General features: G+C 38.2%; 1 protein-coding gene and 1 long non-coding RNA gene across 4 annotated transcripts in view; both read left to right on the forward strand.

The window, feature by feature from the left end:
- RFT1 (RFT1 glycolipid translocator homolog) overlaps window positions 1–3,536 on the forward strand; it is an 85,393-nt gene extending 81,857 nt beyond the window's left edge. For all 3 annotated transcript variants that reach the window (XM_038186169.2, XM_038186172.2, XM_027467900.3), the window contains one exon: window positions 617–3,536. In XM_038186169.2, coding sequence (XP_038042097.2) covers window positions 617–781 — 165 coding nt within the window. In that variant the 3' untranslated portion in view covers window positions 782–3,536. The remainder of the gene's footprint in view (window positions 1–616) is intronic.
- Window positions 3,537–9,072: 5,536 nt separating this feature from the next.
- LOC106018899 (uncharacterized) overlaps window positions 9,073–15,279 on the forward strand; it is a 62,405-nt gene continuing 56,198 nt past the window's right edge. Inside the window, exon 1 of the long non-coding RNA XR_003500350.3 lies at window positions 9,073–9,350. This is a non-coding gene — a long non-coding RNA (uncharacterized lncRNA). The remainder of the gene's footprint in view (window positions 9,351–15,279) is intronic.

Here is a 15,279-nt window from a genome sequence, read left to right on the forward strand (position 1 = left end):
GTGATAGCACAAAAACTGTTATCAAAAATTCAGTACTAAAAAACAAGAGAAAATTGCTAAAAGCAGTATTCAGTATTGCATGTATTCAGATTATAGCATGGTAACAGCACAGACTAGTTATTACAGAGATGGTAGCATTTCAGTATTCAAAAATTTGAAATTTGACAAATGGAAAATCGTTTATGCCTTAGAAAGGAGAGCTTTGTTGGCTTGGGAGTTTTTTTTTTTTTTTTAAAATAGCACAATGCGTTATTGTAAAACGTCAGACTTGTGTGGATAGCATCCACCCAAACGTCCATGCAGAGTTTTCCTGGTAAATTAACTTGCTTCTGTGTGGTAAATAACTTCAGCGTTTACCAGGTATATACAGAATACTCATTTTCTGGAATTGTACAGTTGTTTGTTTTTGTGTTCTTAAGAAAGCAAATGTTGTGACTACTAAAATAATTTGTACGATGAGTGCACGTAGCAAATCTTTCTTGCATCTACTTGCAGTGCTCACCTTGATGGTGGTATTAGCGTGGTCAATAGAGGTGTTGGACCTTATTGTTTATTGCAACAGTTTATCTACCTTGTACTGACTAGTTTTCGCAATTGCTTGTTTCCTTTGTTTTAGGTATTCTTCTGCTGTGATAAGGGTTGGATGGCAAGGCTGATTCACATCAGCATTGGGGCTGTGTGCTTTGCAGCAACCATCATTACCATGTTCTGCACAGAGACCAAGCTGGTTCACTTTGTCAGAAGCCAGTTCCTCTCCCGGTATATGAAGAAAGGAACATGAAACACTTCTGTGCAAAACAATTCTCTTACGTGCTGGCAGTGAAGGGCTGTGTCTGTTGCATAGATCTGTGTGGAAAAAGGTTTCCACCTGAGTTTGTTGGAAGCATCGATACTGGAATAGCGATGTAGATGGTTGCTATTTGAATATTATTTCTTCTAAACTGGCCAGCACAGTGAAAGGGCTGACTAATTTCCTCTTCATGCATCGTTTGTTTCAAGCTTTTCTTCAAAGAGCCTCTTTGGTGATGAAGGTCTATGATATACCCTTCTGACATAACCTAGTTGCCAGACGTAATGTAGGGAGCTTCCCTTCTTACCAATAGGGAGTACATATATGAAGGTATTTTATGGCTTACATTTAATTAAGATGTAATTAAGAATGACCTTAGCGAGCATGGTGGGCTGTTTAACTCGTTAGAAAAGGAATGGTCTGACATAAATAAAAAACAAAACACTGGAGCAAGGACCAATAGCAACTATTACCAAATACCAATAACCATCTGTTACCAAAATAGAATGTAATGCGGTGCAGAGAAATCTGAGTTACCAGTGTCCTGATGGATAAAGCATTAAACAGAAAGTTCCAACGCTTGCAGATAAGTTAATAGAATACACAACATGTGTCCAAGCTAGCTATGTAAGATTACTTCCTTCAGCGTCATTTATTTAATGATGGTATTAATTAACTTGTCAAAAATACTCCGAAGCTTTAACTAAAAAATATATATATATATATATATATATATGTTTTTGAGCACTGGTTAAACAGGTCTGAAGTGCAACCATGCTGAAGTTCCAGAAGGTTGAGTTAAACACAATTTCTTTCACTCCATTGGTTTTTGTTTTTGAGATTTTCAATGCAAGTACGAACAAATATGTCTTAGTAAAAAATACTTCTGCTTTTCTCCAAAACTGAATGTTAAATGTTTAATAAGATGCCTCTCAAGGATCTGTGCACATGCTTCTGTTTTTGGATAGAAAGTGCTGCTTCTTGCAAAGAGATTTTTTTATCTTGATCCTTTACATGTTCAGTCTTACCTTTTATATTCATTTTTTTTTTACTTAAATTATGGAAAACTTGGATGCTTAGAAACTTTAAAATGATGCATTAGGTTACTGATATGTTTTTGCCAAATGTTTATTTTGTTGCTGGTCTAAGACTTGACTTGGCAGTTTCCGAATGTACAAGTATTGTGTTTATAACGATCAGCGTTCCTTTGTGGTGTCTGAACGGACCAGAAATGTCAAGTGCTCTCAGACATGCAGTCTGAAGATTTTAGTTTAATTACATAGCAACTCTGCAGATCCGGAGACAGCTTTTAAAAATACTGCACTGTAATGGCATTGTGGAGTTCATGCTGGTAGTCATAGCTCTAGTGTCAGTGTCTTCAGTTTGGTGCTGTTAGAGACATTTTGTAAACTGTAATTTTCACACCGAGGGTATCACCAGAGATGCTTTATATGAGATTTAGTGATAGAAAATTTATCTCAGAGAAACCAAAATACAACAGTAGAAGGAGAAGAAAAGTGTGCTACTCAGTGCATGGTGGTGTTTCCACGGCCTCGATGGAAGGTAGTAGATAGAGATTTGCTGGTTCTTCTGAAGTTGTTATGAAATTTGTTTAAATAAACTTGACAGCAGTTTGTCTTGTTATATGAATTTGCTATTTGTTTGCCTTTAAATTTGTTCTCTTTTGAGTTGTCTTGCAGCTTTTTTCATTTATCTATTGCATATGGAGTTTATGAAGAGCAGCTCCGTACATTGCAAGGGCTTGGGTCTCTTTTCTTTGGCATCTTAATTCATAATTTAAAAAAAAAAAAGTTACACTTTCAGACTCTTTTTACGGTCTGTCTTTTTCTGCACGACTCTGGGAGCTTATTGTGGGAATACCTCAAATCTGTATGGTGAATTATAACTGCTTCCTAGAATGAGAGATTTTGTGTAGCCCTGCACATGATGTGCTTTGGAGATGGAAGGAGTTCTAAAGCAAAATGAACTTGAAGTCTTGCTGTGTCTTACGATCCCAGCTGTACAGTGGTAGTACTTCTACTACTAATGCTGTCATAAATAGGGTGATGTGGGGTCTCACTGCTCAAGCAGTGTGCTGCCCAGTCTTGTAAATCTTGTTTCCCATAGATGCTGTGTATGAACTAAAGGGAATTTATATATTTTTTTTAATTATTTTGATTTTATATTGATATGGCTTATCGGTATCTCTTCTCGACAAGTGAAAATAGAATTTCATATATCAAGAAGACATCTAAGGTGGCTTAGTCATTGTTCATTTGCAAATTAAGGATACATTCCTATTCAGGCTTGATCTTTAGCAATTAAGTGGGTGTTTTTTATTGTATTTTATGTGGCAGGAAACCTAAGGAGTGACAGAACTTACAGACCTACAGAGCTGTCTCCTGGTTTCTTATTTATCTTTATGATCCTTAATGTGAAAGCTGTTAATTGCTTTATAAAGAAGCAAACATCGTTAAACAACGTTGGGATTGAACTTGACTTGTTGATGCTTCCTTCTGTCAAACGCACAGTAGGATGTTTGTAAGTTTCATGAAGCTGTTTTGCAGAGTTTCTCTGAAATTCTTTAGTTTAAGCAAGAGGAGGATTAAGCTGTTTTTCTTCAGAGAAAAAAATGATTTCATGCTTCATGTGACGTGGTTCTTTAGTACTTGGATGAATGACACTCAGACAACTGTAATATCCAATGGCTATACAGTAGGATAACAAATAAAGTTTATTTCCCGTATGTTTTGTCTTTCTCTTAATGTTGCAGGCTTACTGGAGTACTATTGGTATCTTTGGTTCAGTTGAAGCTTAAATTTGGCTGGTTTTCCTAGGATCTCTTATGTACAAACACATTTATCAACCTAGAAAATGGTACACTGTCTCCTAATGAACTCATTGAGGAAACACTGCAGTATTTTTGTGATAACACCATGGTCACCTTCCCCTCCCTCCTCCTGCCTCCTTGCTTGTGCCAGAATGTATGTTTGTATGGATTGGAATGACTGGGCTTTGCTTGCTGGCTTGTTCGCTTTTAAACAGGGTGTTGTAGCAGATGCTGTTCAAATGGTCAGGAGTAAACCTGGTATTTAATGAAGTTTGTTAGCCAAATTATGCATTTGGCAATATTAGCAAGTGTTTATTTTTTTCCTTTTCTAGCATCAGAAGTATTTTACTTATAGAGGAGTATGGGGGTGTATGCATTTTCTGGTAAGAAAATAAATTAGGAGTTAAAACTTCACCTTGATAGGTGGGTAACCTGCTCTAGTAGGCACAGAAGGCAGGAGACGTAAGCTTGGATGTTGATAATGGTTCAGCACCCATGAGAGGTGTTGGATTGTTAGCTCATGTGAAGGACTACCTAAGTGTAGGTACCTTGACCCCAGCCTAATTTGCTGGCTTCTGGATAGTGCTTAAACCTGAACTTTCAAGTGCTTTTTGTGAATTTCATTTCTCTTGCTGTTTGGTCATAGTTTCGTGGCTTAATTGCCTTTTTATAACAAGAATACCGCAGAGAAAGGATCAGAGTGATTTTGAACCACAATACATCTGCTGAGAGAGAGGGATTTTGGTCAGCATAAAATGCCCAACTCATTTGCATTCTGGTAGTGTTATGTCAGTGCAGTTTATTTTCATTATAAGCTTAAAATGAAGTTTGAAGCTCTCCATGTCTGATGTACATCTGGGCCATGGAAGTGAAGTGCAAGACACGCTCAAAAGCATAAGCAGCTGGGGGATCTGAACAAAACACTGATCAGAAGCGCTCATCTCATGCATTTTGGACCCAAAAAGATGCTTATGCTCTTCTATTTGTGGATCTGAACTGTGGTTAATGCACTGCCTTGCTGTGACCTAGGAGGAGGAACCACCAGTTTCCTGTTGGGATGTTTGTAACTTTGTAGTGAGCTTCATCCATGGAGTCAGATGTGTGCTCCCAGCTGTAGCTAAGGCAGAACATCGTAATTGTGGGGAATAGTAGAACAACTTTTTGTGACTTCCTGTTTAGTCATTGTAAGCAAACATCTAATACAGCTCTGTTCTGTGTGTTCATTTGCTAGGTAGGTTTCTTGGTTCACAGATGTCTGCCTTCAGCATGACTTAATTCCAGAGAGTTTTATGCCATCTCCCTAAACTGAGAAAGTAGAAAGGAAAGTGACCAGGAAGACAGATGTGCTACATCTGTGACCCATTTAAGAAGACAGAAATAATTAAAACTGTTTCATGGGAAAAAAAAAATAGATAGCAGCCCTTAAATAGAGGTAAGGAGCTTAAATTCTTTGAATCTGCTAGTGAACAAGAATTGCATTTTGTTCTTTGTTACGGTTTGGAGAGACACCTTGAAAAATAGAAGAACATATCAGAGGCTGGGAGAAGACTTCACGGTTTTACCTGTAACTTCCTGGGAATGCAGGAGTATTGCAGACTGTGCCAAGCACATTTTCCCAGGCTGGACAATGAAAATTGAAGCTGAGTCAGACTGAGGGTTGAAAGACACTTAAGTAGCTTCAGGGTGGTTATAAGCAGTGCTGTGGTTTGGATCATTCAGCTTGCTAGAGGAGTTGCTTGGTGTTTGAGAACAACATTGCAGGTAGAACAAGGTGTGGTTGAAATCAGTGCAGGATTTAGATGGGAAAACCTCGACTGTTGGGACTGAGGTGGAGGTAGCTGGTACAATCCGGACTGCTTTGTGGAGATCCTCTGCGTTACCTGGAGAACACCCCTTTCTTCTCCCCAGGCCTCTTTGTGTCATGCCTTAAGAACAATTCTCCTGTACTAACCCTGCTGTAGGACAGTCCTGATGCAAAGCAATGGGAGAAATCATGAGTTGTGGCCAGCAAATCAAAAACTCTGAGGCTCCCATAAGCTGTCACACCATGTGGATAGGAATGTACATCTTTAATGGGGATCACAGAACACAGGGAACATACGGCAATAAAGGGTTAAGTTTGGTGCAGACCACACTATCCCCAACAAGATACACAGGACATACAGCAAGGTGGTGCTTGGCATGGGGGATTCTAGGTTTGATGAATCAGGACACAGAGAAGTAGGTTTTTGCAAAGCTAATGCATGAATTGCAAATAGAAGTGTGTGCTCACTGTCAAAACAGAAGAAGAAATTTAAGTCTGGACTCAATCTTGAATGAATAAAAGAAGGAGATTAGCAAAAAGCAGTTACAGTTCCATCTACTTTAGACAAAGAGGGAATGGGTAGGGTTTACACAATTTGGGTCAATCAAGAAACAGAAGTGAAAGAAAACGAGCCTCCCTTCTGCTTGAGGAGGTAGAACTTCAGCTGTTAAAGTAATAAAACTCAAATCACTGTTTTCATAGATTTAGAGTTGGTTTGACAAGCTGTTGCTAAGTCATGACTGATACAGGTAAAGAGAGTTGTGCTCTGACAGTGGTAGAACAGTAACATTTCACCCTTGGGAATATGCAGCTCAGCCTTCAAGTTTTATAGATGACTAAATGTTTGTGGAAAAAAAAAAAAAAGACCAATCTTGGACCAAGTGATTTAATCGGTTTCAGTTAAAGCTTGGAAGAGTAAATCAAAAACGTAACTTAATATTTGTTGTAGGTTCTTACCGTTTATTTTACAGAACACTGCCAGCATTAATGGTTTAAAGAGAAACAGCTCAACCTAGTGATGATGTGGTCTTCAGTAATGTCCCTTCAAGAAAGTGTGTAAGTATAGAGGTACTCCAGGAGGGTGAATAGAACGGAAGGGAAAAGGTTTGAAATGGAGGAACACTAAGTACAGTTCTTGAATAAGGAGTTGAATACTCAGGAGTTTAACGTGGATACAAAGGAAAAATGACTTATGAAATAGTGCCATCAAACTGGGATAGAGGTAATGCTCAAGGAAGATGGGATAGGTAAGTATAAAGGGAGGCTTGTGTGTGTCTGGTAACCAAAGCTTGCTTAATTTGCCTCCCTTCATTTGTGTATCTGTATCATATTTTCAAATGTTAGCCACAATTTCAGTTGATGAACATGGTTAGTGTTGATAAAGCTAATGGAAAATACTTTTTTCTCAGAATTAAGGCAAAAATTGTAGAGATGCCCATAGGTTAGTAACAATAGCCAACATCTTGGAAAGAATTTTTTTTTTTGGTGCAGGAGCAGAGTTCAGAGCACAGATGTCTGCACTGAGACTACTCAAGAGTCATCATGTCAGCTTGGCATAATTACTGCGCTTTGCTTGCTGTATTAGAATACTGCTATAGATTTAATGATTATTTAATTGGACTAGATACAAAGCTTACTTGCTTTTTTTTTTTTGGGGGGGGGGGCATGAAGTGGAACCAGTGAGTTCCACTTGAAGGTATCAAGCAAATAGACAACAGGTATAAGCAGATCACAACAATGTTATGCAAGAGAAATATTCTAGTTTACTTGCAAGAATATTAGCAAAAAAAAACCAAACCAAACAAACAAAAAAACCACCCCAAATTATGGTTAGAAGTTTGCTGTCTGAGTACAATTAATGCTTTACAAAGGTAGGAAGTCTGCTCAATGATTAACTTCATCAGATTAAAAATATAATGCAGATAATAGTACTCTATTTTTCTTCAATGGTTAACAATATTTCTCTGTCATTAGAACTGACAAGCAACAGTGACAGCATATGAATTTACAATTAAAGAATATTAGTCATGGAATATGAGCTGAAGACCTTGCTTAACTACAAACAAGCTTTATGAAGAAAAAGTTAATAAGCTTTTATGCTCCTAAAAAGAAAATAAGTATAAACGTAAGTTATAGCTGTTTGTACCAAATTCAAGCAAGTCAGTACATCCAATTATTGTTAACGTGGTACTGCAACTAATAAGGAATTTTTTGGTGCTGAGTCTGTTATCAATAAATCACTTGGCCATTGACACTTGGAAACAATTATTCTTGTTAAAACTTTAATCAATTTCTGTGCCATTTGCTGCCATGACAAACTTATGGTGTTTGTATAGGTTACGACAATGTGCAATGACTGCCAGATAGATTGCACCCAGATGAACATGAATGCATATGCCAAACAAATATGCATGTGTCAGAACATCACAAACCAAAAGAAACATTTCTGTTGCTAGAGAAAGATTGTTGGTAAAACCCCATTTTTATTGATGTACACATAAATATTAATAGACTTCAGTACGTTACATTTCTGCCAAGTAGCTTCTGGAAACTGTTTATTATGGAAGATCAGGGGCAGCTTGCAAATTTGCTTCTGAAATAATTTGTAAGACATAAGAATAATTTGTGTGATATATTTTTGTTGTTCTTTGTGGTGGGCTGTTCAGGATCTTTTTGGCTAGGACTTTTACAAAGTCAGAATTAGGCAAAGGGACTATGATAACCATTAACCAGTGGTTAACTGTGGCCCTGCTTCGCATGCTGGGCCATGGCAGATTGGCTATATATAGAAATGGGCTGATACTTGCAAGGAGTGACTTGACTTTCTTTTCAGACAATCACTTGAGAAATTACATAAGGTTTTATATAGAGTGCCTTTGCTAAACAGTGGTGGTTTTAGCAAATTGAAACTGATTTTGAAGTAATGCTACAGGTTTCTTAATTTCTGTGTGAGATCAGTCATTCCATCTTCATTTCTTACCTCCCCAGAATGTCCCTAAGGTGGTATAAACTGTTTGATACATGGAGTGCTAACCTTTGCCAACAATATTGTTGTAGTGGGGAGAAAAAAAATTAAAACCGCTGCCTATTATGTCTCACCATCCTCATTCTGCTGTCTCTTGGTGGCATCTGTGTTTTCCTTCAAGTCCTTTTGCTGTATGGGCTATAGGACCCCCCCCAACAGGTCATCCTTCTTGTACTCTGAACTATGTCAAGTTTACATGCCTGTTTCAGTTTATTCTTGAGCAGAGTCATGGTTCCTGGTTCCTTCCAACCCAAGTTATTCTAATTATTTGATCAAAGTCCATGTATAAGCAATTCAGAACAGGATTTAGATCCATTGCACTCCACTACCTAATTCCAGACTTAAATGTGTGTGTTTACCCGGTCGCAGCAAAGGAACCACAAACACTAGTTGTTTTAAAAATATCTCTCTGTTACAGACAAATTTCAGTTCATGAGTATTACAAAATCAGTGCCGATGTGGATCCTGAAAAAGACAGGATCAAAGCCAGTAGGTTTTAAGCAAATGCACTCTTCCACTAGCTAATGGAATCTGTCATCTGAGTTGAAATATGCCATCTAAAACTAGTTTCCTGATAACTTGAACAATTTATGAAGGGTTCTGACTGGTTGTTTGGACTTTTCTTTCCCCCCTGCAGCTGTGAATTAGATGGAAAAATACTGCAGCTGAACATAATGTTGTTTTGTCACTGGCAAATTCACTGCTGGCACTGAATTCAGCCTGCAAAAGTAAAGAGGTCATGACATAACATCTGTTTTGTGGAGAGCATAGTTATTACCACCAGTAATACTGTAAACGCTGGAATGGAAAAAATAACTCTAGACCAGAGCTGCTGTAGTAATGTCTTTGACCATTGTGTGGATTACAGGAGCTGGATTTCCCCTAGATGTGTGCTTGGAAGGTAAGTTTAAACAAAATGCCTGGATGTGTGCTTGGAAGGTATGTTTAAACAAAATACTCACGCTGCTCAAACATCAGGTAGAGTTGCTTTTTTTTTTTTTTGGTGATAGTTTCCACCTCAAAATCTCCACAGCTCTATTTCCTTAGAATGTTTTCAGTGTTCCTAGTGATTTTGCATGCAGCAGTCTGAAAGCCTGTGACTAAGGTTTCGTAAACTCCTGTAGTTATTTACATTGCTCTTGGATTTTGAGTTAATACAGGCCATATGAGACATTAAGGGGTTTCATCTTGTACTTCACTTTGGTTAGTTCATTCCACTGTATTGCTAATCTGAACTGAGATTCCTCTACCATGCTTCCTTGTGCTAGTTAGTAATTGTGCTTTACTATCCAGTAGTAACTATGATAACAAAAGTTTACTTTTTCCTTGGGGTGGTTGCCTTTGTGTGCCAGAGACAAGGGAGTCTGGGATTTCTCAGATTTTTGACTATACCACAATATAAATTTTGCTCTGTGCTGATATTTTTAGCACTTGCTTTTTACAAAAAATTCAAATAGGAAAAGCACTTTTCTTGTAACTTCTATGTTTAAAGCATTGATACCAACATCATTTTATTTGCTTGGATCCTGACCAACTTTTCCTGTCCTCTTCTAAAGCCTGACAAGGAATAATTCCAGCCTCAAATAAGGCCATGACCCTGCAAAACAAGAATTGCTAGCGGCTGCTTTTTGCACCAACGTGAAGTTGACATGGAGCTTTGCTTGCAGCATTAAGCAGGTGAACAGTAAAGAAAGCAGTAGCCAGTTACTTCCAGGGTGTTTTGATTAGAGAGAGACTTCCAGTCAGTGTCCACAGGTAGGGATTTTATTATTTCTATTGCTCTTAATGTGAACTGTGCCAAAGTGACAGTATGGAGCATTTTCTGCACTGATGCCTGTGAGTGGGGTTAACATTAGCCCACTTTCTATAGGAAATTTGGCCAGAGGTGTTTTGCTGCAGGCTGACAGATCACTGACAGGCCAGGATGGCTGAATGGTTTTGTGTTCTTGATGACACTACTTCTTGTAGGTGTACCAGCTACTCAAAACACATGCTAGATTTTTCTAACAAAACATTATCATTCTACAAAAAGTATCTGTTAAATAATTATGCCCATTCTAGTTTTCAGTGTCATTTCCAGACAGTCCAGAATCCCTAAAAACACCTGCTATATGCACTCATTTTTACTCTGGTTTCTTTGGAGTAAACAGAGCAAAAGAGCTTTTGCCATTGGAATTTGGAGTATGTCATGCTTGCTGTAGCATCAGAGCCAAATTTACTTCTTATAAGGTATTTAAATGACATGTTTTATTACAATGTGTGTTTATGTATGCATGTAAAATCTTTAGAAGAGTTAATTGACATTTGGATAATATAACAATATATAATAATAGGTCTTTTAAAAACCTGTAGTATACAGTTCTGAATTTCCTTTTGAAGGAATAATGTGTTTACCACAAGAATACACTGGCAAGGATTGTATCTATAGCCCTGGTACATTGGAGAATTTCTGGAAATACTCTAAGGCTGTTCTTCTGTGGATAGTTTGTTACGTTTTTTCATTTAAAATATGAATAGAAATAAGTCACACAGGAAATCTAACAAGTTTGTTAATTAGTGCTGTCAATTTCAGGTGGTCTGTAGGAGCTCTGTTTCCCCATAGATGGCAGAGTCTGGATTGTGATAAAAAAAACTTCAGACTGTACCCAAAATTAAATCTGATTAAGAATCTTTTGCAGAAGAAACCTGTGAAGAATGCCTTCCTTTTAAAAATCCGGACACGATAGCTGTATCAGGTCACAAACAGGTCCTGCCTAGTCCTGCAGATACAGTGAGTTAATGGGGAAACAGGCTATTCATTTGGTTATGCCTTGCAATGTCTGCTGGGATTCGCACCACTGCTGGGTTTGATTTTAACCAAGATGATCCTAGGCTAGAGAAAGAAACCAGCAAACCAAACACCAAAACAAACCCCAGCAACCTTTTGTGGTAATGATGGTTTCTCTGTCCTTAGGTTTTGTAAGCAAGGTACTGAGTGGTTATATTCTATCAATTCTTTTAAAAGTTGCTCCCTGCTGAGGTCACCTGCTGCCAGTGAAACCAAATCCTTTTTATGAGGTCATTCATTCTTGTTCAGTTCTGCAATTGAAAGTTAAGTCCCCAAACCCAACCCTGTAGTGGTACAGAATAAATCTACAGCTTGATTTCACTTTTTGAGCCCTGTTGTGCCACGTATTAGTGAGAGTTAATTTATTTCATTAGTTTACTTTGTAAAGCAATTACATAACTGTTACCACAATAGGACTGGAATGGTGTATTACATTTACTAAAATAACTTGGCAATTAATTTCAAATGATCTCTGTGCAGTAATCTGCATGTAATAGAATTATTCAAATGTCTGTGAACATTTTACATGCAGAGTGAGTTAGATCAATCAAAAATTAATTGCATATAAGGCATCAGGGTAGCCTGCTGGGATCAGCTGAATACCGGTGTGTCACGAAGTCATAATAATTGATGTAGCATTGAGTCGTGCCTTTGCTTCTCACTTACAATGGCAATGCTATTAGCCAAGCAGGCTAGATGAAAAAACAGAAAGAAAAGAGAAATGAAAGAAAGTTAAATATCAGCTAGTGGCCATTAACTTTGATTTGATTCTGTGCTTATGTGGTTTATCATCCTGACACTTTCTGTATGCTTAGAATAGCCTGTCCTTGTTCTGCATGATTACACTTTCACTTCATTATTTATATATATATATATATGTAGAATGGGAAAGAATATATATCTCATATATCTCAGTACTCTGTTTGTTGACTTGAAATATTTCATTTGAACTTTAGTTTGATGGTTTGCCCATTCAACATGAAAAGTATCTCTCCCAGGTAGGTATTTGGTTTCTCTCAGACTTTTTTTCTTTCCAAAGGTTATTTGTGTCATAAAAGTAGGGCACAGGTACCCAATATTTTCTCTTTTCTCTGTCAGCTTTCTCCTAACTTTCTAATTTTTTTTAAAGCTATAAAGCAGGACTGATACTGTATTTCAGCTACTGGAGAGTAGTTGGACTAACTTTGTACTTGTGTTTTATATGTATATAGTAATGAACAAAGAGGAATTAATTAGAAGAGGAATTGCTTAGCATTGTATAAAACTTAAGGCTGAATTTCTTTTTATAGAGTCTATGAACTAGATAAGTTTGTAGTTTTCTTACAATATTTGCTGTTGCAAGAGGCAGATTTGTAGTCATCAGCGGTAGAAAGATAGTTTTAAACGAGGGATTTTGAATTTAGTACTTTTAGTGTGTGTTTAATAACGTGTCTTTGCTTCTGTCTTGGCAAAGTTTGCCTTGTACTGCCAAATAACTTGGTCCTTGGGTGAAGGAATGGGTTTCAGTTAGACTGGATCACATCCAGGATCTGTAATAATAATAATAATCACTACCAAAATGAAGGATGGAGGTGGTGCTGAAGCTCGTATCAAGCAGCTATCATGATGTTTGCTGTGTTAAGTGTTAAAAAAGCAAGTCACCTTTCCCCAAAATGGACGAGAAGGGGATAAGACAAGGAAGAGAGAGTTTGCTTCTTTCATGGCTCCCAGGCAGTCAGCCAGCATTTCCTCCTTAAGCTCTGTGCTCCTGATTCTGCTCTTTTCTTCCGTCTGAGCCTTCTAGACCTTTGTGCTCTTGCTCGTCCTATGTAAAACACATGCCTGTGTTTGAAACCCTGCTGCCTGTGTGTGCTGTGGACAGCTGTGTGCCTGTAATAACAGGTGATACTGTGCTATATAGAGTAGGTCTTCTCTTAAATACAGAAATTCTGTTTCTCTTTAGCTGTCTTCTGAAAGGGTAGTGAGAAGGAGTTTTATTCTGTTCTTTTTTGTGTTTCTTCTATGTAATCTTCTTTCATTGCTTCATCTTGTTGTAGAATTTTTAAAATCAGGGACAGACTCTAATCTGCAAAGCTATTGTGCTTATGGATAGGTATGAAAACAGCTCTCTGAGGGAGCCTCAAATGAGTTGGATCACCACCTTAACGGTGGAAGGTTCAAGACAAATGTGAATGTCTTTGGCCTCTCTTCACAGGAACTGTTCAAATTCTGATGATGGATCTACTTAAAACCAGAAGCACCTGAATTTTACCAGTGAAACTATTATCAGCTCCCAAAGATATGTGTTCCTGGAGGGCAAAGCTGTAAGAACTGTCTCCTGCTGCAGCATGTGGGTGCTGCTGCTAGAATTTGGCCTCTGGTCGGGGCATTTCATCACTACAGAGCTGACAAAATTACAGTTACCAGAAAAGTAGGTAAAGTGTAGAAAGAGGCCGGGGGAAAAAAAGTATTGAAAGGTTAAACGAAACTACACTCTTCTCAGGGCTGGAATTTTATAGGCTGTATTAAGCAGGAAGATGTGAGTGTGATTTATGAAAGCAGAGCTAAGCTAAATCCAGCGTAGCAAGCCCAGGTCCTGGTGGCAGTTCAGTTGTCAGTGCTGGATGCACTGATGTTTGCAAGCACCCCACCTGCTTGTGGCTCTTACAAAGTTAGGCTGGGCTGCGACGTCTGCAGCTGCAACTGTCTTGCTACTTAGCATACTTTCACCTATTAGCTCTGGCACATCCATCTCAGTTCTAAGCACGGGTGTAGATTGCACTGTGGGTTTGCCCTGCAGGTGGTAACACAGCAGCAGATGCTCATAGAGATATTTGCTAAATACGTGCAAGAAAGGCAAAGGATTGTGATAGTCTACAAGAATCTGAAAGGAGTGAAATGTAAGGCAGGGGTGAGGTAGGTTAGCACTGTACAGCTGGCGCGTGGTAGAATTGTAGCAGTTGGCAGGAAGTTTTCCTAAATTATAACTTTTTAGTTTGTTCCCCATTTAAATCTGGGAAACCATCTCTGTAGAACTGGCAACAAAGACTTCTTGTTTGAGAGGCACTAAAATTAAACTCCATGAAGATGTTCTATAAACTGTAGATTATATAGCCCTACAGGTGTTTACTGTCTTGTATTTCCTCTAGGATAAGAGCCTTGAGGTATAGAGTCAAACTCAGTATAGAACCAGAGGAAGAAACTTGTGCAAGATACATATGAGAACTGGGGTAAACTTAAATCAGTGGAGCCTTTCCTCCTGTGTTAGATACAAGCTGCATTTGACCCAGTTCTTCAGTAGAAGCTGCTCAGGGTCATTTTAGGGAATGTGTCCTCAGCCTCTCTCAAATAGCACCTAGAGGATGAACTCTGTGCTGGAAAGAGCTGCTCCCATTTCTGTTTACTCATATGGATTTTAATGTGCTACAGATTTTATCCAAGGTTCTTCTGATGGTTGAAAGCCATTTAAGAGGGACAAGGACAATTCATTGGCTCCGTAGGGATGTATTGTGTTGGCAGATGCTGCCAGTCAGCCTTTTTGATGAAACTTGCATTTTGGAGCTCTTGGCTTGAGATGAAGGCTTGGCAAGTGTATTTCACAGTCAACATACAAACTTTCTAGGCATAGTGAAATGGGGAAATTTTCACTGAGTTTCTTAACCAAAGTGACCTGCGAAAAGGCTTTGCAAATTATATGGCATTAGAACTGGTACCAGATACTGGAGAGTTAGCTCAGCCTTTTTAATAAAAATCAACAGCCTTTTTAATAAATTTCAGCAATCCCTATCCATCCCCCCCACCGCCCCCCCCCCAAAAAAAAAAGCAAAAACCAAACTGAACACGTGCACACAACTACATACAACTAAAAACTGTGGTCTGCTTTTTGCTTAGACATGTGTTTTGAAATTGTGTTCATTTTTCACTGACTAGCCTTCATGAATTTTAACCTTCCCATTTGTAATGATGCAACCTCTGTGATGTTTATTATAACTGCTGTTTCAGCACGTAGTTGAGATTTTTAATG

This window comes from Anas platyrhynchos, chromosome 13, assembly GCF_047663525.1.
Source record: "Anas platyrhynchos isolate ZD024472 breed Pekin duck chromosome 13, IASCAAS_PekinDuck_T2T, whole genome shotgun sequence".
Taxonomy (NCBI): domain Eukaryota; kingdom Metazoa; phylum Chordata; class Aves; order Anseriformes; family Anatidae; genus Anas; species Anas platyrhynchos.